Source organism: Pituophis catenifer, unplaced genomic scaffold (genome assembly GCF_029215685.1).
Source record: "Pituophis catenifer annectens isolate HBS135680 unplaced genomic scaffold, rPitCat1.0.hap2 SCAF_2, whole genome shotgun sequence".
NCBI lineage: Eukaryota > Metazoa > Chordata > Lepidosauria > Squamata > Colubridae > Pituophis > Pituophis catenifer.
The window spans coordinates 24,838,021-24,861,844 of NW_027256882.1; the positions used below are offsets into that span (position 1 = coordinate 24,838,021).

General features: G+C 45.6%; 1 protein-coding gene across 1 annotated transcript; it reads left to right on the plus strand.

The window, feature by feature from the left end:
• The first annotated feature begins 299 nt into the window (after nt 1-299).
• LOC139310011 (uncharacterized) lies at nt 300-23,824 on the plus strand. Its single transcript, XM_070934189.1, has 8 exons — nt 300-352; nt 6,088-7,043; nt 8,651-8,774; nt 10,595-10,677; nt 12,524-12,650; nt 15,163-15,276; nt 17,957-18,553; nt 23,250-23,824. The coding sequence occupies exons 2-8, from the start codon at nt 6,336-6,338 to the stop codon at nt 23,822-23,824; spliced, it is 2,328 nt and encodes a 775-aa protein (XP_070790290.1). The 5' UTR covers nt 300-352; nt 6,088-6,335.

Below are 23,824 nucleotides of genomic sequence, written 5' to 3' on the forward strand. Positions count from 1 at the left end.
GCTCGCGCAGGAGAGGTGTCACGTGGGAGCGCCCCGTCGCTCCCATAATCCCCTGCGTGGCCGCATTTTGCACCAGTTGGAGCCTCCGGGTGCACCCCAAAGGGAGCCCCACGTAGAGAGCGTTACAATAGTCCAGACGAGAAGTGACGAGTGCTTGAGTGACCGTGCGTAAGGAGTCCCAATTGCTGCCCAAAAAGAAAACATTCTTCATATGTTTTAGCCTCCAGTCCCCTAATCATCTTCGTTGCTCTTCTCTGCACTCTTTCCAGAATCTCAACATCTTTTTTATATCGTGGAGACCAAAACTGGATGCGGTATTTCAAGCGAAGTCTTACCAAGGCTTTATAAAGTGGTATATTTACACTTCACGAGATCGTGATTCTGTCCCTCTGTTAATGCAGCCTAGGACTGTGTTGGCTTTTTTGGCAGCTGCTGCACACAGCTGGCTCATATTTAAGTAATTGTTCACTAGGACTCCCAAGATCCTTCTCACAGTTACTACTTACCACCTTATTCTATACCTAATGGAATTAGAGAAACTTATTTAAAACAATCATTTATTCATTTAAAAGCTTTGTATAGCCACTCATCCAAAAGCACAGTTCTGGGCTCAATCCAGGGTGGATAAAAATCAATGATAAAAAATCAGATTTTTTTTATTTAAATCGGATTTTTTTGATTTTTATCGAATTTATTTTAATAAAAAACTTTTGGGGTAAAAATCTATTGTAAGATAGTTTTCTATTCAAGATACACAAATAATTTAGTTTATTCAGCATGAAATGGAGCTTAGTTATGTAGCATGAGGCTGTATATTCTGCAACACTGGGACTATCGGTGAGTCAACAGTGGGTCAAAGGAGCAGAGATGACAGTTGCTCTTTAAAAATTATGATTTAAATCGAGTTGATTTAAATCAAGCCTTTTTACTAGTGATTTAAATCATGATTTAAATTGTGATTTAAATCAACTCGATTTAAATCAAATCCACCCTGGCTCAATCCCTTTTCTCCTATCTCTCTTATCTCTTGGAAATATAGTTTGAACCTAGTCTTAATTAACTAGGACAAGTGATGGCGAACCTTTTTGGCACCGAGTGCCAAAAAGGGAGCGCGCACATCCTCACACTCATCTGGGCTGCAGTCTGGAAGAGGAGCTGCCCAGGATGCATGTGCATGCCTGAAACGGCCAGCTAGTGTTCCGGTTTCTGGCGCGCATGCGTGCCCAACGATCCGCTAGTTTCCAGCAGAGTTTCCAGTTTCCGGCACAGCCGCTTGCACGAAGGCCAGCTGATTGTCGCGTGCAGATGCGTGCCAAAAACCTGGAAGAGGAATGGGCGACGCCATGCGTGCCAGGCGATATGTCTCCGTGTGCCACTTCGGGCACGCGTGCCATAGGTTCACCGTCACGGAACTAGGGTGTATTTAATAACGAATTAAATAATGAGAACGATCTTCCGCTGTAGTAATCTGAACTATGATTTGAAAGCCATAAAGCAGTAGTTCTCAACCTTCCTAATGCCATGACCCTTTAATACAGTTCCTCATGTTGTGGTGACCCCCAACCATAAAATTATTCCTAAGACCATTGAAAATATGTGTTTTCCGATGGTCTTAGGCGACCCCTGTGAAAGGGTCGTTCGACCCCCAAAGGGGTCCCGACCCACAGGTTGAGAACCACTGCCATAAAGGATAAGTTTATGTAGGTTTAGGTTTAGGTTTATATTTAATTTATATGCCGCCCTTCTCCGGAGACTCAGGGCGGCTTACAATGCGCTAAGCAATAGCCTTCATACTTTTGTATATTTATACAAAGTCAGCTTATTGCCCCCACAAACTGGGTCCTCAATTTACCTACCTTAGAAAGGATGGAAGGCTGAGTCAACCTTGAGCCTGGCGAGATTCGAACTTACTTTAATTGCAGACAGCTGGTGTTAAATTACAGTGTCTTGTCTGCAGAGCTATCCAGGCTCATGGATGTAGCATGTTAAGGCAAAGTCCTGTGATTAAGATTGTCTTAACCTTTTTTTCCCCTTCTTAAAAGCTTCCCCTAAGTTTTGTAACTGCATGGTTGAATTGCCATCATATACAACTTTTGTTAGATAGCGTTTGTTAAATTGTTAAAATTTGGCCTCCGGCAACTGCTTCTTTGATTGTTCTTTATCTGGGTGTTTTGGAAGTAAGAAGAAATCCGTGGAGATAATCTTTGTCACGTTTGAAATAGTTAAATTCACCCGCAAAGATTGATGCCTATAAAAACAGGGGAGATGTATCTTGAAATGTGCGTAACTGAGAACTAAATTTATTACAACTTGGTTGAATTTTTAAATAAAAGGAAAGCAGCAATTGGTTCCCCATTGACAGGAGGGGAGAGGCAGAAAAATTACTCTGGTCCTTTAATATTTCTGGGGCATCAAATGCCCTATTTCAGGGGTGTCAAACTCAAGGCCACGGGGTGGCCAGCGGGGTGCTTAGATCTGGCCTGCGGGGCCGGCCTGGAAACAGCAAAGGACCAGCCCGTGGTGCCTCTGCCAGCGAAAACGGAGCACACGGCCCCCTCAAGCTCCGTTTTTGCTGGCAGAGGGCTGCAGGAGTCCGTCCAGGCCAAAAACAGGGCGCGGGAGGGCCGCATGCGCCTCCCACCAGCTCCGTTTTCTCTGGCAGAGGGCTATCAAAACAAACTAAAAACTGAACAAAAGGAGAAATGTTTCTCTTTTTGCATTTGAGCATGCAAGAATGGACAGGAAAGGAGAAAAGGAAAGAGGAAAGACAAAGAAAAAGATGGAAAAATTGAAAGATAGCAAGGAAGGAAAAATAAGGAAAGAGAGGAAGGAAGAAGAAAGGAGAAGGAAGGGGGAAGGAAGAAGAAGGAAGGAAGGAAGAAGAAAGGAGAAGGAAGAGGGAAGGAAGAAGGAAGGAAGGAAGGAAGGAAGGAAGGAAGGAAGGAAGGAAGGAAGGAAGGAAGGTGATTATAATGAGAGTGAGGGAGGGACTCAGGGAAGTCCTGCCTTAGCACTTGGCCACTACAGATAATCCCGACATGAATCCTGTGTCACAGCTGCCATGGCCATACTCACCCTTGGCTACACTATGCCCGTGGCCCTCCGAGGTCAAACACAACACTGATGCGACCCTCAATGAAATCGAGTTTGACACCCCTGACACCCCTATTCCATTTATTTATTATTTTATTTATTATTACATTTATATGCTGCCCACTTTGCTACGGAGCCAGGAGTCTTTGGCCTTCTGAAGCTGTAAGTACACCTGGAGGATAATTGTACAGGTAGTCCTTGACTTACAACTGGGTCACTAAGCAACCGTTCAGAGCCTTGATAGTACAAGGGTTTAGTGCACCCTGTTATTAACACAGCTGCCTGCAATTTCTGCTGGTTCGAATCTCTCCAAGGCTCAAGGTTGACTCAGCCTTCCATCCTTTCTAAGGTAGGTGAAATGAGGACCCAGTTTGTGGGGGCAATAAGCTGACTTTGTATAAAATATACAAAAGAATGAAGGCTATTGCTTAAAGCATTGTAAGCCGCCCTGAGTCTCCGGAGAAGGGCGGCATATAAATCAAATTAAAAAAAAAAAAAAAAAACATTCAACGCGCTCCCCAAAAGTTAGTGACAACCCAGTTGTAAAGTTCCGATGGATGCTCGTCCCCACCCTCGTGGTCATGTGACTACATTCCAGGCGCTAAGCAACTGGCCCACATTTACAGCCATTTGCTACTGGTATGTCCTGCAAGTTTTTTCCGCGTTGCAGTTGTTCGTTGATAAAAAATAAATAAATAATAGTCTGGAGTTATATGGCACTTGCAATCTGTTTGGCGCACAATGTGCATCTGCACAATTCCTCTGGCTTCCCCTCCCTTCAGAAGACTAGAGCAGAGCAGAGTAGAATGGAACGGGATAGGACAGGACAGGACAAAATATTGGAAGATGATTTGCAATTGCAATTGGCTTTCAGAAATAATAGGTGAAACCTTTGAATTAGACCCTAAAACACTTCTCCTGGGAATCCTTAAGACGGAAATGGCAAAAAAGAAGAAATACTTGGCAGTACATATAATAACAGCAGCAAGAATCGCTTTCGCTCAACAATGGAAAGAGAAAAATATACCAACTAAGGGACAAGTAATCGGCAAAATAATGGAATGTGCCGAGATGAATAAATTAACATTAGAAATTAATGACAGAGAAGATTCGGATTATTACAGCGTATGGGATAAGTGGTACGGGTGGTTAGAGAAGAGGAAATTGAAATAAAAAGGAAAGAGACCAGAGCAAGTACAAGAAATAGAAAAATGAAATAGTAAGAGAAGAAGTACTGTGGATGGTAGGAAATATAATAAGGCAAGGAAAGGTTACATGGGTAAGCAAAAGACATAACTTATGTATTTACTAATTTATCGTTAAAGATTATCATATATACATGCACTAAAAACGATATGTGAACACAATTTTTTTTTTTTGTTTTTTACCATGTAACTGGTTTGCAAAGATTACCTACTTATGTATAATATGTACAATTTGTATTTATTTCTTTTTCCATACCATGTAACCGGATGGATAAAATTGTATTATTATAATTTCTTACAATAAAACTTTAAAAAAAAAAAAAGGACAGGACAGAACAGAACAGAATAAAATTCTAAAAGCAGCTTACCTTTTAATAAAATTTCTTAGTCAGAAAAGGTACCAGACTCCTTCCGGGATTCCCCTGACATTCAACATTAACATAACTACATTCTAAGAAAACTTTATCCTTTTTCAATCTTTTTATTATTATTTTTTTAATTTTTAAAGTGCCCCAGCCCTCTGGGTTGTGTGTGGGTCTGTGTGCATTTTTGCTAAAAAGAATTATTATAACAGAATAACAGAGTTGGAAGGGACTTCGGAGGTCTTCTAGACCAACCCCGTGCTCAAGCAAAAACCCTATACCAGTGATGGCTAACCTTTTTGCCGTTGCATGCCAAAAGTGGGGGGAGCACGGGGGGTGGGTTGCGTGCACGCATGCCCACACCCATAATTCAATGCCCCCCTGCGCCTCGTCCCCCATGCATGCGAGCATGACTCCCCCGCATATGCGCATACGACCCCCCGCACCCCGTTTTGGGCCTAGCAGGCCTCCCTGAAGCCTCCGGAGGCTGGAAACAGCTCGTTTCCAGACTTCTGGTAGGTCCATTTTTCGCCCTCCCCAGGCTCCAGCGGCTTTCTTGGAGCCTGGGGAGGGTGAAAATGGCGTGTCCCCCCCCCCCGGAGGCCCTCCAGAGATCGAAAATGCCCTCCTAGAGCCTCCGCGCGAGCCCTGTACTTACCTGACATCCAAAACGGGCTGTGTGGAGACTCCTGAGAGGGGAGGGGCTGCTGGCCGGCCGACGCGCACATGCACACTGGAGCTGAGCTAGGGCAACGGCTCTCGTGCCCGCAGATAAGGCTCCACGTGCCACCTGTGGCACACATGCCATAGGTTCGCCATCATGGCCCTATACCCGTGATGGCGAACCTATGGCACGCGTAGCCATATCTGTGGGCACGCGAGTGTTGCCCTATCTTAGCTCCAGTGCGCAAGAGCACACCAGCCACCTGATTTTCGGGCCTTTCAGTCCCACTGGAAGTCAGGAAACATGCCGTTTCCGGCCTTCAGAGGGCCTCGGAGGGGGGGGAAGGCCGTTTTCGTCCTCCCCAGGCTCCAAGAAAGCCTCTGGAGCCTGGGGAGGGCGAAAAACTGGGGCCACCGTGCCAGTGCAGGGGGGGTCACGTGTGCATGCGTGGAGGGCGGGGTACATTGAATTAAGGATGTGGGCACGCATGTGCGTGACCTCCCGTGCTCCCCCTGCTTTTGGCACGCAACGGCAAAAAGGTTAGCCATCACTGCCCTATACCATTCCAGACAAATGGTTATCCAGTCCCTTAAAAACTTCCAGTGTTGGAGCACCCACAACCTCTGGAGGCAACTTGTTCCACGGATTAATTGTTAGGAAATGTCTCGGTTGGTTCTCTCCATGGAGATGGTCCCCAAAGTCGTCTTTCTTTGTCTCCTTTTTTGGCGTATCTCACCCTTTTTCTTCTGTTTGGTTTGTTTAGGAGCTCCCTCTACAAACCAGGAGAGATCAACTTTTTCACAAGGCCTTCACAGCATCTTCTGTTACCTGGAAGCTAACACGGCTTGAGATTCCCCTCTGCCAATCCAGAGGAGAAAATGGGACTTGGGTTTCAAACCAGAATTTAAAAGAAGCGGGGAAAAACTTCCCCTCCAGTGAGCTTCATCGGGGCCGGGGTTTTTTTATGAAGTGTTCCAGTTCCAAATTGGTGGTTTGATAATTCTGGGAGTCATGGAGCCCAAATCTGGAAGTCCAGAAGGGGAACGTGTAAGGAAACCCTGCAGTGACGATTTCTCCAAATGCACGGAGATGGAGCAATTAGGATGGAAGCTTTCGCAAGAAATCAAACGGGAATCTTTCCGAGGGTTGCAGCAACCCTGGAAAACCCAATGGCAGGACTTCCTGAAGACCTTGCCGTCTCCCCACATGGGAAGGGAGGAGGACTCTGAGATGCTGGCCAGCGCCCCTTGGGATGACCCCAAGGCCTTCCTGATCTCCTTTGAGCAGGTGGCCCAAGCCTGCCAGTGGCCCACGGGTGAGTGGGTGCCTCGACTCCTGCCAGCCCTGAGCGGGGAAGCAAAGCGGGCCTTCAGCGGCTTAGAAGCAAGGGACAAGGAGGATTATGGGAAAGTGAAGGCGGCCATCTTGAGAGGGGAAGCCATCAGGATCGAGGTGCAACGGCAGCACTTCCGGCAGTTCCGCTTCCAGGAGATCGAAGACCCGCGTAGGGTTTACGGACAACTGCAGAGGCTTTGCCGCCAGTGGCTGAAGCCGGAGAGACGCACCAAAGAGCAGATCCTGGAGCTGCTGATCCTGGAGCAGTTCCTGGCCAGCCTCCCTCCGGAGCTCCAGAGCTGGATCCGAGCAGGAGGGTCAGACACATGTTCCCAGGCGGTGGCCCTGATAGAGAATTTCCTGCTGAACCGGCAGGAGGTTAAGGTAGGAAAGTGGCAGGTCTGTAATATTTGAACCTCTCTGCAGGACAGGCGACTTACGCTTTATTACAGGTTGTCTGTCAGCGTTCCGAGTAACACATCTGCCAAAATCAGAACTCTGAGGCAGGTAGGTTCCTCAAACATGTTTATTGGATCAGCACAGCCGGTGAAAACCGACTCTGAAAGTTTCCCTGCGTTTGTAGCATAGTTAAAGAAGCAATTCTTTCCCTCCCCAAGTGTCACAAGTCACATTGTCCAATTAAGGCTTTTGGTGGGCTCCTTGGTCATTCCTCTCCTCCTCCAACTGTCACCTGTTGGGACGACCTTGGTTCCCATTGGAAAGCTTATTGTTACGACTGCTAGTCAGTCTATCGACTTCCTTTCCCCCTCTCCCCTCAGAGTTCGTGGCAGCAAAAGATGGCTTCAGCCAGGTTCACTTCAAAGTTGACATTGTGCTTGCTTAATGACGGTAATTGGGACCCGAATGTCCATCACTAAGCGATGCGGTCGCTTAGTGACAGCAATCCCACCATTGCCATTGTTGAGTGAAAATAACAGATTGCTAAGCGAGCACCTCACCTGACCAACTGGCAACTTCCTGCTGGCTTCCCATAAAAATCATTGGGGAAGCCAGTGGGAAATTGTAAGTCCCAGGCGGCTTGTAGGTGGACCAGATGGTGGGTAGATATTACAGATTGAGGTGGGGGGGTATGTTCTGTAACGAATGAGTGCAGGCTACGGAGGGGGTGTTGCGGCACAAATGTGTGCTACAGAGAGTTCTGCAACAGGGTTCCTCAGGAGAAAAGGCAGCGGGTGCAACTTGAAAGCTTTTCTGGTGGCTTCCGCATTGATTTTGCTCGTGGGAAGGTGACAGGGAAATGATGCAAATGATGATCATATGACCGCAGGTCAAACATTTTAAGTGTGAGCCGGTTGCCAATAGCAATAGCATTTAGACTTATATACCACTTTACAGTGCTTTACAGTCAGTGGTGAAATTCGGCTAGATCTAGCTGGTTCGTGCGAACCGGTAGCACTGGTGGCAGGAGGCTCCGCCCACCCGCCAGGACGTCAGTACGTCCCGTTTTTGATGCTCTGGGGCATGCGCAGAAGAGGCGCGCGTGCGCTCCCATGCGCTCCTGTTCACGAACCGGTAGCGAAGGTAAGTGGATTTCACCGCTGTTTAGAGCCCTCTCTAAGCGGTTTACAGAGTCAGCCTATTGCACCCAACAATCTGGGTGCGCATTTTACCGATCTCGGAAGGATGGAAGGCTGAGTCAACCTTAAGCTGGTGAGATTCGAACTACCAAATGACAGGCAGCCAGCAGGCAGCAGAAATAGCCTGCGGTGCTGCACTCTAACCACTGCGCCACCGCGGCTCTGGATTGTGATCATGTGACAATGGGTCATGTGCGGCAGCTGGAATTTTGAAAGACAGGTTATGGAACTTGTTTCATTCATTGCATCTTCGAGCAGTCGCTGAACGAGTGGTCGTTAACCGAGGACCACTTGTAGAGAAGTTGTCGATGCTCAGTCAGTTGGCAGAATTTTTCATGCTTCAGCTTCATTGCCCTGGTCCGATCCAAAATTGGATTCTCCTCTCTTATTCAGGAGCCGTCGCAGGAGGCCATCGCCAAGAGTTCCCTGGGTGAAGAGAGGGTCACCTTGGATGTTGATGAGGAAGAGATCTATAAAGACATTAAACAGAACAATAGTGGAGTAATCCATTTGTTGGGTAAGGAAATGCCAAGGATGACAGCAGGTTCTTCTGTAACGGGGGTGGGCGGGGTCAAAAAAAGCCAAGATGGCTGCTCAAGAACAGTGGCCATCTTCAGATCATACTGAAGGGGAGAAAAATGAGCGTCTCCCTTGAAATTATTAATGCTGGAGAAATACAAACATACCTTCCGAAGGCTTAGTAATTAAAAAAAAAAATTTGTGCAGAAATGGACAAGTTGACAATTGAACTGAAAGGACAAATAGATTCGGAATACTATGCAATATGGGAGAAGTCGTACGACTGGATTGAGAACAGAAAAATGGAAAAGAAATAGACAAAATAGGCGTAGAATTAAAATGTATAGTAAAAATGTATAGAATGTATTTGAATTCGAATGCTATGGTATGTAAATGGTCGCAGTTATGCATAAGGTATGAGTAAGATTTAATTGTAAAAATGCAACAAAAAGAAAATAAAGAGAATAGAATAGAATAGAATAGGAAATAGAAGAAAGATAAGGAAGACTCACAGTATTTTAAGATATGGGACAGTTGGTATGAGTGGATAAATCAATGGAAAAGAAGGTAAAGTCAAAATTTAGTAAGAAATTAAAAGTAATAATTATCGTCATTAAGAAAAAAAAGGGAAAATAAGTTTTTGTATATATGTGTACTTATATACATTATATATACATTATTTATTGTTTGTTGATATTGTTGATTGTATTCTAAGGTTGTGAATGTTTTATACAAGTTTATTTTTTTAAATCTAATAGTTTGTTTTTAAAACCAAAAAAAAAAAAGAATAGAATAGGAAATTAAAAGAGAAAAGAGATGAGAATAGAATAGAATAGAGAATAGAATGGAATGGAATAGAGAATAGAAGAGAAGAGAAAAGAGAATAGAATAGAATAGAGAATAGAATAGGAAATAGAATAGAATAGAAAATAAATGGAATAGAAAATAGAATAGAATTGGAAATAGAATAGAATAGAAAATAGAATAGAATAGAATAGAATAGAATAGAATAGAATAGAATAGAATAGAATAGAATAGAATAGAATAGAATAACAGAGTTGGAAGGGACCTTGGAGGTCTTCTAGTCTAACCCCCTGTTTCGACAGGAAACCCTACACCACTTCAGACAAATGGTTATCCCACATCATCTTAAAAACCTCCAGTGATAGAGCGCCCACGATTTCTGAAACTGTTCCACTGGTTAATTGTCCTCACTGTTAGGAAGTTTGGACCAATTGGAAGATCCTTCCTGAAAACGAAAAGAAAAATGGAGAGATTTGGACAAAGTAATCCAAATTTGTTTCTGTTTTGCTGACTTGTAAAACCTCGGGGAGTTTTTGATGTCAGGGAGCATCCAGCTTTTCCCCAATACAGGTAGTCTTTCGACTTTACGACCACAATTGAGCCCAAAACTTCTGTTTTTCACTAAGTGAAACATTTGTTAAGTGAATTTTATGACTTTTCTTGCCACACAGTTGTTCAGGGAATCACTGCAGTTGTTAAGTGAGTAACATAGTTGTTAAGTGAAGCTGGCTTCCACACAAGCTTGGCTTGTCAGAAGGTCGCAAAAGGGGATCACGAGACCCGGGGACACTGCAAACCGTCGTAACTATGAGTCAGTTGCCAAGCGTCTGAATTTTGATCTGGGGGATGCTGCTATGGTTCTAAGAGTGAAAAGGGGTTTTCAGTGCCGTTGCAACTTCAAACGGTCACTAAAATGGACTGTTGTAAGTTGAGGATACCTGGAATGCATTTTTTTTTCCTTTTATGTTCTAAATATATTTATATATATATATATATATATTCTGTCTTTTAAAGGTAATGGAAGCAAAGACTGTGGCGATTCCAGCTCCTTGCTTCCTCCCGAGGGAGAGGAAACGGATCAAGCTTCTCCTAGTAAGGTATGGGAAATTTCTGATGAGCAAATGCAAAAGAGAGGGAAAAGAAAAGAAAAGAAAAGAAAAGAAAAGAAAAGAAAAGAAGAAAAGAAAAGAAAAGAAAAGAAGAAAAGAAAAGAAAAGAAAAGAAAAGAAAAGAAAAGAAAAGAAAAGAAAAGAAAAGAAAAGAAAAGAAAAGGGCCCTTTGGAAAGAATTGGGCTGAAGGATGGGGCTGTCTAAAGCAGGGGTCTCCAAGCTTGGCAACTTTAAGCCTGGAGGACTTCAACTCCCAGAATTCCCCAGCTAGCAAAGCTGGCTGGGGAATTCTGGGAGTTGAAATCCACCGGGCCTAAAGTTGCCAAGCTTGGAGGCAGTGTGGTGTGGTTGAGGCTTTTGGCTGGGGTGCTTGGGTGGCTGATTGTGACGGAGGGCATGAGGCGGTACTCAGAGGTGTAGACCAGCTGCCTGCAAGGAGTATAAATCCTTCCATTCCCCACCATCCAGTCGAGAGCTGAAGAAGCTTCTTGGATGAGAAGCGAAACGTCTTAAAAGAAAGAAAAAAAACCCCAGAAAGTCCGGTTGCCTCCTGAAAAAAGCGCCTTTGGGAGAACCCACGGTATACTAGAGTTGCGATGCACAACACCGCAAAACAGATAACCATCTTAGTCTAGGATTTGGGAATCTTGCCGGAAGTATTTCCGGTTGTCAGTTTGATTGGATCTGAGGTGATCTGAATAGGGTATAACCTTGTCCTGTGCTTTTTAATGCTGAGTATGTGTTTGTATGTGCAAAGAGAACAGGCAAATGTGGCTCTATCCTTTCTTTCTTTCTTTCCTCCCTTCCTTCCACCTTCCCTCCCTTCCTCCCTCCGTCCCGTCCCTCCCTTCCTTTCTCCTTCCCTCCCTTCCTCCCTCCGTCCCGTCCCTCCCTTCATTCTGTCCATCCTTCCTCCCTCCCTTCCTTCCTCCCTCCTTCCCTTCCTCCCTTCCTCCTTTGTTCCTCCCTCCCTTCCTCCTTCCCCCTTCCCTTCCTCCCTTCCTTCCTTCCCTCCGTCCCTCCCTTCCTTCCTCCTTCCTTTACTTCCTCCATCCCTTTCCTCCATCCCGTCCCTCCCTCCATTCTGTCCTTCCTTCCTCCCTCCCTCCCTCCCTCCCTTTCTCCTTCCTTCCTCCTTCCTTCCCTTCCTCCATTCTTTCCACCTTCTCTCCCTTCCTCCTTCCTTCCTCCTTCCTTCCCTCCCTCCCTTCCTTCCTCCTTCCTTTCTCCTTCCCTCCCTTCCTTCCTCCTTCCTCCTTCCCTCCGTCCCTCCCTTCCTCTCTCCCTCCATTCTGTCCTTCCTTCCTTCCTCCCTCCCTCCCTTCCTTTCTCCTTCCTTCCTCCTTCCCTCCCTTCCTCCATTCCTTCCACCTTCCCTCCTTCCTCCCTCCTTCCCTCCCTCCCTCCTTCCTCCCTCCCTTCCTCCCTCCATCCCTCCCTTCCCTCCGTCCATCCCTCCCTCCATTCCGTCCTTCCCTCCCTCCCTCCTTCCTTCCTCCTTTCCTCCCTTCCTCCCTCCGTCCCTCCCTTCCTCTGTCCCTCCCTTCCCTCTGTCCATCCCTCCCTCATTCCGTCCTTCCTCCTTCCCTTTCCTTCCTTCCTTCCTTCCTTCCTTCCTTCCTTCCTTCCTTCCTTCCTTCCTTTCCTCCATCTGTCCATCCGTCCCTCCATTCCTTCCTCCCTCCCTCCCATCCATCCATCCATCTCCCCTTTCTGCATCCGGGGCCCTCTGTTACACTTATCCTTGTCGCGTGTTATTCTGCAGAAATTATTAACCACGGAACGATCTGCATTCTTGGGGCCCTCTGCCAGTGACTTTTTCCCTTTTTCTAGGATCTCATGAACTTGAAAGACGCTGGTGTTTCGCTGAATGTGGTTGAGCCCACCCCGATCCAGTCGGGCCAGCAGACCATGTTCTGGCAAGTCATGCAGGAAGAGGACGGGGATGCAGAGTCTTTGGGTAAGGGTCCTGGAATTGGAAGGGTCTCTAGAGGACCTAAACTCCAACTCCCTCCTCGGTGCAGGAGCCACCGGAGCATCTCCGACAGATGGCCCTCCAACTTTGGTTCAAGGACCTCTACCTCACGGATGTCAAACTCGATTTCATTGAGGGCCGCATCCGGGTTATGTTCGACCTCGGGGCTGGGATGGGCGTGGCCAGCTTGACGTCATTTGTGTTGGGGGCACCCGTGGCCCAAGCGCTCTGCCAGTGAAATCGGGCTCCCGAGCTCCGTTTTTGGCTGCGACAGCCTCCTGCAACCCTCTGCCAGCAAAAACGGAGCTCCATTTTCACTGGCAGAGGTGCTACCTGGACGGCCTCTACCAGCCAAAATGCCCCCCCCCCCCCATGCCCCATTTTGGCTGCTAGAGGCACTGCGGGCAGGTTCTTTACTACAGTATTTCCAGGCCAGATTTAAGCCTCGAGTTTGACACCCCTGTTCTACTCAAACAGAAGTAATCTTATCTATTATGGTTGATCGCAAAGTCAGACAGATGTTTTAGACTGGTCTGGCATTTTTGTTCATTTACCGAGTCCTTCCCATGAGGACTTCCTGTATTGGTGTGTGGAAATTTAGAGGGCACAATCAGCAATCTGGCAACAAGCAAGCATCCAAAGGTTGAAAAGACTTACAAATAAGGTCCCGGTAATGCTCAGCTTACAGCCATTCACTTAGTGACCGTTTGAAGTTATGAAGACTTCCCCCAAATGATGCTTATCCCTTGGTTCCAATGGTTGCCTCTTCCGGCGATCACAGAATGCATTTTGGGCATTCGACAACCGGCCCACGTTTGTGGCCATTTGCACCGACGCATGTCCATATTTTACGCTATTTTTTTGCCAGGAACTGGCGTTTACTTCCAATTTCTGACAAAAAGCAGAAATAAAAAGCTTATTAACACAGCTGCCTGCAATTTACTGCTGGTTCGAATCTCCCCAGGCTCAAGGTTGACTCAGCCTTCCATCCTTTCTAAGGTAGGTGAAATGAGGACCCAGTTTGTGGGGGCAATAAGCTGACTTTGTATAAAATATACAAAAGTATGAAGGCTATTGCTGAGCACATTGTAAGCCGCCCTGAGTCTCCGGAGAAGGGCGGCATATAAATCAAATTAAAAAATAAACAAAACAAAAACAAAACCGGCCCATAGAACAAAGGATTCGCCCCATGACTGCAGCGTTCGCTTTACAACCGCTTTACAATTCGCTTAATGACCACTGTGAGGAAAGGTCTAAAATTGGGTCGGTTGCGTGAGGACCAGCGTTCTGACTGTTAGGATTGTGATTGCCAGGTACATTTAAGGTCGTAAGTCAAAGACTATCTACAGCCAAGTCATAAGTCAAGGACTATACAGCAGGGGTGTCAAACTCAAGGCCGGGTTCCGGCTTGCGGGGTGCTTAGATCTGGCCCGTGGGGCCGCCCTGGAACAGCGAAGGACCGGCCTGTGGTGCCCGTGGTCTGGCCAGTTCGACGTCACTCATGTCGGGAGCACCTATGGTGGCCTGAGGCTCCATTTTTGCTGGCACAGCACTCGGGCCACCACAGGTGCTCCCGACATGAGTGACGTCAAGCTGGCCCCGCCCACCCCGCTGCCCCAAGATCAAACACCACCCTGATGCGGCCCTCAATGAAATCGAGTTTGACACCCCTGATCTACAGTTAACCGGCTAGTTTAGCCGCTCATTGAAGCGATATGAGACCCAACTGAAATGAATGACGGGCCTGGGAAGCTTAAGAATTTACCTGAATTTGTACCCCCAATGTTGTGGCCCGTCAGTGGCCTGTGCAGTTAGTAGCTGATTCTGACAGCAAGGAGGCTGTCGGTGCTGCGCTAGCAGCCTTTGCAGGTGGTGCTCAAGTCAGACAATGAGGAGGCTGGAGAAGATGTAATGCCAGAGGCGGGGATTCAGCCAGGGCCTTCAGAACCTCCAGAAGCTTCTAGATGCACGAGCGCGCAGAGCTGTTAAAAGGCAGGAGTGGCTCCTCAGGAGGAGGTCTCCTCGAGAGTAAGGCTTGGGGCTAATTGGCCACTCTCCTAGCCTATTTAAGGAAGGACAACGACTGATGCAATTTGCAGGAAACAACTCCGTTCATATTCCTTTGCGTCTTGATTCCAGAAACGTTTGATTCGGCTCTTGTTTCTCTCTTGTCAGTTTTCCTGCAAATTGCTTCTGGGCATTCTGCCAACCACAGTAAGATTACGGTTATCTGAAATACTGCGCCTCAGAATTGAGTTGTTATTCTTTGGATTCTTGTCGGCTTATTAATGAAGTTAAATTAACAGCCCTTGTTCAGAAAAGACTGATTTAAACTGTACTTGTGTTCGAACAACTACCAAGAAAGCTCATTAGTAGTCCTTAATTAGTAAACTAATTAAGGTTTGTACGGACTTTGTGTGTGCTGCGTTCTTTGGGGTTCGTAGCTGGGGCAAAACACCCAAATAATTCTCTGTCTCCTTTTCTCTTGAATCCTAAGAGGGACTCTTGGTGCCCAAACCAGACCTGGCTTCCAATCCAGAAGAAGGAGAAGAAGAGCCGAGTTATATCCAGTTTCCTGTTGACAGCGAGAGAATTCCAAATCACGAAACAGGTAAGCGAAAGAGTGTGTGTCACCCTGGCAAGAATAATTTTCCGACTTCCCTTGAGCGAGATGGGATGAGTTTGGAGAGCTTGCTAATTCCCCTCAACCAGCTTTATTTTTACTGTAGGTTTATTTCAAGTATTTTAAGGCATTGTTTCGCAAAAGAAAGGGTCCCAGAGCAATGGACCTACAGCCAGTAAAACTCCACAGGTAGTCCTTGAATTACGGCCACGATTGAGGCCAAAATTTACGTTGCTAAGTGAGACATTTGTTAAGGGAGGTTTTCCCTGTCTTGCAGCCTTTCTTGCCACGATTGTTAAGTTCATCACTGCAGTTGTTAACTTAGTAACACGGTTGTTAAGTGAATCTGGCTTGCCCAATGACTTTGCTTGTCAAAGGGTCGCAAAAGGGGATCACATGACCCCGGGACACTGCAACTGTCATAAATATGAGCCAGTTGCCAAGTGGCTGAATTTTAATCACCTGACCATGGGCATGTCGCACCGGTCATAAGTGTAAAACATGATCAGAAGTCCCATTTTTCAGGGCCATTTTAACTTCCAAATGGTCACTCAATGAACTGTTTTCTATCAGTTTATTGAAAGTATTTACCGTATTTTTTGGAGTATAAGACGCACCTACCTTTTTTGGTGAGGAAAAAGAAGAAAAAGAAATCTTCCTCTGCGTAATTTTGTGACGTTGCAGCCAACAGCCTGCTTTACTTTCATTTTCGTTTTCAGCATAGCTTGATTAGCACAAAAATCGGGTCCAGCAATTTACCTCTTTGCAGCAAGCAGCAGAGCCATGCCCAAAACATCTGAGAGCAAATCAGCTGAGAGTCAGGAGGCCGATCCAATCAACTTGTGCTAATTAAGCTGTGCTGAAGCTGAAAGGAACTGTTTTTTCTTGCTGTTTGCTTGCAAGGAGGTAACTGCTGTGAGGCAGAGGCCAAAGGGTGGGGGCGGGGCTACATTCGGTGTATAAGACGCACCTAAATTTTCACCCCCTTTTAGGGAGGAAAAAGGTGCGTCTTATACTCCGAAAAATACGGTATATAAAGTAGTGAATGGTCACTAACTGAACAGTTGTAAGTTGAGAACTACCTGTATTATTATTTTTTTAAGGTTATGGTGCAAAAGTCACATCGCGGGAAGAAAACAAGAAATTTGCGATTAATTTGTCTTTTGAATTTCACACAGCTTTGGAAAACTTTGTAGCATGTGTTGTTGAGGTGGCATTGTTTGCAAACCAAAGCACACACAACATCTAGCCCTCTTGTCAATAGGAAAAGAAGGATTTATTTATTTATTTATTTATTTATTTATTTATTTATTTATTTATTTTATTGGTTCGATTTATATGCCGCCCTTCTCCGGAGACTCAGGGCGGCTTACAATGCGTTAAGCAATGGCCTTCATACTTTTGTATATACCTGCTTAGTAGGGCTTTCGGGCCCCCCTAAGCGGTGTTCTTTTTTATATAAAGTCATCTTATTGCCCCCACAATCCGGGTCCTCATATAGATACAGATCTGTTATGGTGAAATTGTACATAGCATAACTCTGCCTGTATGAGTTGAATGTCCATTTTGGCAAGATCTTGGGACGTTGGCTCTTGATAAGAGCAACTGTTAGGCCAAAAAAAATACCTTTAGATCTGCTTTGAGAGAGAGAGAGAGAATAATAATAATAATAATAATAATAATAATAATAATAATAATAAATAATTTTATTTCTATACCGCCCTTCTCCCGAAGGACTCAGGGCGGTGTACAGCCTATTTAAAAACACAGACAAAACAACAATGTAAAATTTAAAATAATTAAATAAATTGGCTCAGATTTAAAACCCCAAAAAATTTAAATACCCCAATTTAAAACTATTGTGTTGATAGTCCGGCGGAACAACAGGGTCTTCAGTGCGCAGCGAAACACCCGGAGGTCGGAGATCTTACAAATTTCCGGGGGCAAGAAAGCAAACATGAGATCCACAACATAACAACATAGCCCGTGCTTTATTGTGACGATCCTATCCCCCATTACAATAAAAACAATAATTAACGTGTCATTGTTGAATCCCATTTCTCGATTGTGTGTTCTGGTTTAAGGCGCATTTCCCTTAACAGTTGTTGTTCTGAGCACCTGTTGCTTCATTAGTCAAATGTATACGGCTGCCTGTCTAACCACGGGAACCCCGAGGGGGCAAACGAACGTAAAAAAAATGAACGTCCCAGGTTGGCGTTGAACCAATCGAAAAGAAAAATAAATACTGCACCCTCTTGCTCAGTTGGCGTCCGTTTCTCCGCACCTATCTCCTGTGATCATTTGGCCTTTCAATTTGCCCACCTGCCTTAGCTGTGCCATGTCCCTCCTGACTTTTCACCCCTTCCGTCCAGCGTTTAATAATAACCCCCACCCAGTGGTGGGTTGCTACCGGTTTGCACCGGTTTGGGTGGACCGATAGCGGCGGTGGTGGGAGGCTCCGCCCACCCGCCCAGACGTCATCAAAAACTCTCTGCGCGTGTACAGAAGCAAGCGCGCACACCCGTGTGCTCCCAATAGCGATTAGGTAGCGCCGCTGGGATTTGAACCCTACTACTGCCCCCACCCCCAAAAAAAGACTTCTACCTGCCATGCCAGAGTGAAACATGGCCTCGTTTTCTGTTCGTGTTCACCATTTTTCTCGACTTAGGACCCAAGGACTCTTCGCTTTCGGAAGCTGCGCCCAGACCGTCAGGAGGTGCCCGGTTCTCCCGGAACATCTCTTGCCCCCTCCGGGATTTCACGGGCTCCCACTGGAAGCATCCCCGCTGGACAGACGACGAAATCCAAGCTTTTATTGAGATCTGGGGGGACACATCTGTACAGCGAGCCCTCTTCTCAAACTACCGGACGGTCTCTCAGTTTGAGTGGATCTCATGCCAGATGAAGGCCCGGGGTTACGACCGGAATTGGCTCCAGTGCCGGGAAAAAGCCAAACATCTCCGGAAAAGCTACAAGGATTGCCTCGGAGGGCACAGCCACTGGGGATCTGGGAGGAGAGCCTGGCCTTTTTTCAACCAGCTGAATCAATTCCTGCGGGTTGAGCAGGAGCTGGTGGTTCCGCGGGAGATCGGGCGCAAGGAGGTCCAGCATCATCTCGTGGACCGCCGGCGCAAAAGAGTGAAGAATGCGGCCGGTCCGGTGGCCAAAACTGCCCAGGTTCAAGTGGAGGTAGAAGCCCGTGAGCTGCAGTCAAAGAAGCAGGCAAAGCATCCCCCTCGCTTGTCCAATGGGACGTCCCGCTCAGGTTTGTGTTCCTTCAGTGCTTTATCCATCCTTTTCCATTCACTGATTGACTCTCTTGTATATGCAAGGCAATCTTTTTATTTAGAATAGGACGGGAGGGGAGGGGAGAGTAGAGTAGAGTAGAGTAGAGTAGAGTAGAGTAGAGTAGAATAGAATAGAATAGAATAGAATAGAATAGAGAATAGAATAGAGAATAGAATAGAGAATAGAATAGAATAGAATAGAATAGAATAGAATAGAAAATAGAAAAATAGAATAGAATAGAAAATAGAATAGAATAATAGAATAGAATAGAATAGAATAATAGAATAGAAAATAGAATAGAATAGAGAATAGAATAATAGAATAGAATAGAATAGAGAATAGAAAATAGAATAGAATAATAGAATAGAATAGAATAGAAAATAGAATAGAATAGAAAATAGAATAGAATAAAGAATAGAATAGAATAGAAAATAGAAGAATAGAATAGAAAATAGAATAGAAAATAGAATAAAATAGTAGAATAGAATAGAAAATAGAATAGAAAATAGAATAGAATAGAATAGAGAATAGAATAGAAAATAGAATAGAATAGAGAATAGAATAGAACAGAACAGAACAGAACAGAACAGAACAGAACAGAACAGAATGCTTTATTGGCCAAGTGTGATTAGACACAGTAGGAATTTGTCTCTGGTGCATAAGCTCTCAGTGTGCATACAACAATAGTGATAGATCATTATCATGGTCATAGTCATTTACACAAAATCCATGCAGAAATAACTTTAGTTTATGCACACACACACCCCATGCATTCACCTGAACGTGGCTACCCTTTCCTTTAGGGTACAGCTATTTGTGCCATTATAGATATCCTTCAGTTTACGACCATCAAGCCCGACATTTCTGTTGCTCAGCGAGACAGTCGCTAAGTGAGTTTTGTCCCGCTTTACGACCTTTCTTGCCACAGCTGTTAAGGGAATCGGTGCAGTGGTTAACTTAGTGACACAGTTGTTCAGCGAATCTGGCTTCCCCGTTGATTTAGCTCTTCAGAAGATCACAGTGACCCCGGGACACTGCACCTGTCACAAATATGAATCAGTTGTCAAGCATCCAAATGTCCATCATGTGATTGTGGATACTGCGATGGTCATAAATATGAAAAACAGCCATAAGTCACATTTTTCAGAACGGTCACTAATTGAGCTGTTGTACGTTGATGATTACCTGCCGTTGTAAACAGCAACTTGCCATAACTGAAGATTTTGGCATGTGACCCTTTCAAAAAACCACTTCTGTTATTCGTATTTGATTTGTTAGATTTTTATCCCACCTTTCGTCTACAAGTGTACAGATAGTCCCCAATTTACGACCGGTCACTCAAAGTTACGGCAGACCTCCCCGGGATTATTTATGGCCCGGTTCCAGAGATCCAGTGGTCACTTCCTGTCACAGGATCCCATTTTGGGCATTCGGCAAGCAGGCCGTGTTTATCCCATTTGCACCATTCTGCCAGTCACATGACAATACTTTAGGACATTTTTTGCCAAAAACTGGCATTTTTTTTTCTTTTTACTGTTACAAAAATGTCCCATAATGAACAATTGATTCCCTTAAGGACTACGGCATTTGCTTAACGACTGCGCCATTCGCTTGGCAGCCATCTCAGAAAAGGTGGTAAAATCAGGTCAGTCACATTGGTGACCTGTTTTATGGCCGTCATGACTTATGACCGTAATGGGTAGGCTTCCATTACAGCCGTAAGTCAAGGAATACCTGTAATGTGTGTGTGATCAGAGGTTCTCCAGGGAGCCTGATTCAAAGCGGGGGGGAGGAGGAGCAAAGGTTGGGCCTTCCATTCCTAAATCCATGCCTTTTCCTACTCCTCCACACTGTTTTGGGCCTGAGAGCGGGGGGGATTGGCTCAGAGCCCTCCAGGGTACTTCTTTTTTTAAAATTACTTTATAATTTTAACCGCCCCGAGTCCTTCGGGAGAGGGGGCGGTATAAAAATTTAATTAATTAATTAATTAATTAATTAATTAATTAATTAATAAATAAATAAATAAATAAATAAATAAATAAATAAATAATAATACAAAAGTAAAGGTAAATGTTCCCTTCGCGCATATCTGCTAGTCGTTCCCGACTCTAGGGGGCGGTGCTCATCTCCGTTTCAAAGCCAAAGAGCCAGCACTATCTGAAGACGTCTCCGTGGTCATGTGACCGGCATGGCTAAATGCCAAAGGCGCACGGAACGCTGTTTCCTTCCCACCAAAGGTGGTCCCTATTTTTCTACTTGCATTTTTTACGTGCTTTCGAACTGCTATTGTGTTTCCCTGAAAATAAGACCTGTCCTGATAATAAGCCCAATCGGGCTTTTCAGCGCATGTGATAATATAAGCCCCCCCACCAACTACTTACACGCATGCGCAGCCGGTCCCGACATTTCCTTTGGTTGCTTGCCGCGCAACCAAAGTGATTTGATGCGGGGGGGGGGCATTTATTTATTTATTTATTTATTTATTTTATTGAATTTATATACCGCCCTACTCCCAAAGGACTCAGGGCGGTGAACAGCCACAGAATAAAACACATAAATTTAAAATAGAATAAAAACGAATTAAATAATTTGGCTGAGACAAATTTAAAATACCCAATAATTTAAAAACAAATTTAAAATTTCCATTTAAAAAGGGGAGAAGATTTAGGTCAGGCCAGCTTGATGAAATAAGGAAGTCTTGAGCGCGCTACGGAAGGTACGCAGATCCGGGATCCTTCGTATCTCCGGGGGGAGCTCGTTCCAGATCGTCGGTGCCCCCACAGAGAAGGCTCTCCCCCTAGGGGCCGCACACCGACATTGTTTGGCCGACGGCACCCGGAGGAGCCCCTCTCTATGGGAGCGTACTGGTCGGTGGGAGGCTATTGGTGGTAGCAGGCAGTCCCGTAGATAACCAGGTCCTAAGCCATGGAGCGCTCTAAAGGTGATAACCAAAACCTTGAATCGGACTCGGAAGATCACCGGGAGCCAGTGCAGCTCGCGCAGGAGAGGTGTTACATGGGAGCGCCACGTCGCTCCCATAACCACCCGCGCGGTTGCACTCTGCGCCAGTTGGAGCCTCTGAGTGCTCCTCAAGGGGAGCCCCATGTAGAGAGCGTTACAATAGTCCAGACGGGAGGTGACGAGGACATGAGTGACCGTGCATAAGGAGTCCCGATCTAGAAAGGGACGCAACTGGCGGATCAGGCGAACCTGATGAAAAATCATGCCCTTCCCTCCCTGTTCTTTGTGCCGGCCGAGCGGCCCAACATGTCCCACCTCACCCCAATGGCAACAGCAGCCTGGCTGCTTCCCTTCCCCGCCATCTCTTTATTGAGGGGGGTGGCAGGTGGGGCGGGGGAGAAGCGGGATGCGTGTCTTATCTTTCAAGCTCCGTCGCTTTCCTTGCTGTTGTGTCCAGGGAAACACGCTGTAAAAGAAAACTCCTTGCGAGTTCAATCAAACTTCTCGAACTGTGTAGGTTTATCATCCTATTTAGAGTATGCCCTTCCTGTAAATGAATTGCATAGAAGAGAATATTTGTAGCTCAGGGTTGAATTGTGGGGTCCTTGGTGCTCTCTGAATATGGTGGTTTTCTTATAGACGTTTCATACCAAACTAGATAACGTAGTCTGTTGTAAATGACCACACACAGAGAGGTTGAGGAAATATGTGGTAATTTATTGCTTTACAGAGTGACATTATATAGTTTGTTACTACAAGTTACAGCGTATTTGGCAGCATATCAATAGCTCACAGAATCTTCCAGGTAACTTAAATCTTTGGTTAACCATTACTGCTTGCTTAAGCACTTATAATTTAGCTATAGTTAAAAGTATAACATATTTATTTTTATTTATTTTATTTTATTTTATTAAATTTCTATACCGCCCTTCTCCCGAAGGACTCAGGGCGGTGAACAGCAACAAGATAAAACACATAAATACAAAAATTTAAAATAAAATAAAAACGAATTAAATAATTTGGCTGAACAAATTTAAAATACCCCATAATTTAAAAACAAATTAAAATTTACATTTAAAAAGATTTAGACCAGGCCAGCTTGATGAAATAAAAAAGTCTTAAGCGCGCGACGGAAGGTGCGCAGATCCGGGATCCTCCGTATCTCCGGGGGGAGCTTGTTCCAGATCGTAGCTGCCCCCACAGAGAAGGCTCTCCTTCCCATTTCCCATTTCCTCCTCTCTTGCTCTTATCCCATTTCCTCCTCTCTTGCTCTTCTTATTTACAGATTTAGGGTCTTATTTTCTAATGCCATTTCCTGGCGCCTACGTGCATGTAACCTTCCTTATCTGAGGTTTGCCATCCGAGATTAGGAAAATTCCTGCACGTATGCAAACTCCTACAGTAGTCAGTGCACTGATGATGTTACCTTGTTTGGTAATGAAATGTCTAAAGAAAACCACCAAGCTCAGAAATTGTGTCTGTTTCCAGGCTGGTTATTTTAGGTGCTTTCACCTCTCCACAATATTGTTGCCACACTTTTTAAAAACCCAGACAAAGGAAGCAACTGCATTCATGCCATTACACCTAGTTGTGTATTTTTCCCTTGAAAGACCAGGAAAAGGGCTGATGTTTGCACACACAGATATGAGTCTCTGCTGAGCTCCACACGCACTCCTTTAAGACGCCGGTGTTTCTCTCTTCCTTCCTCACAGGAAGCCAAAAGCCACCGCTGACCAACGCCGAACGGATGAGAAACATTCGCAAGTCCTGGCAGGAAAGGAGAGCGGACGTCGGTCAAGCCAGAGGTGGAACTGGGGACTCTGCGACCGGAAGCACTTTCATGGACCCAGCCCTACCAGGGTCCCACAAGGCTGACCCGGCACCCTCGAGTGAAATCGAGAAGGCATGGGAAGAGTGCGAAAGGAAAGCAGTGGAGAAGCTGGAAGGCTACTTACGCGAGAAAGGCTGGAAACTACAAACCGGGCACTCGAGCCGGACCGGAATTCTCCAGGATGTCTTGTCCATCGTTTGCAAGGGCCGTACGGCTCCGTCTCTGCCCGTTCTTACTTCCCCTGCCCAAGAGCCCCCCTTTTCTTCCCCGACGCCCCGTTCTGAAACATCGACAGAGTCCCAAGTCTCAGCAGAGCCGAGCAAAAATTCAGAGGCCTCTTCGGCTTCTCCTCCTCCTCCTCCTCCTCCTCTTCCTCCCTCTTCTCAGGGCAGCTTGTCGGACAGAAGCATTCGCCTGAAAAGGAAGCGTTCTCTGCCGGCACGGTTTCAGTGCTGA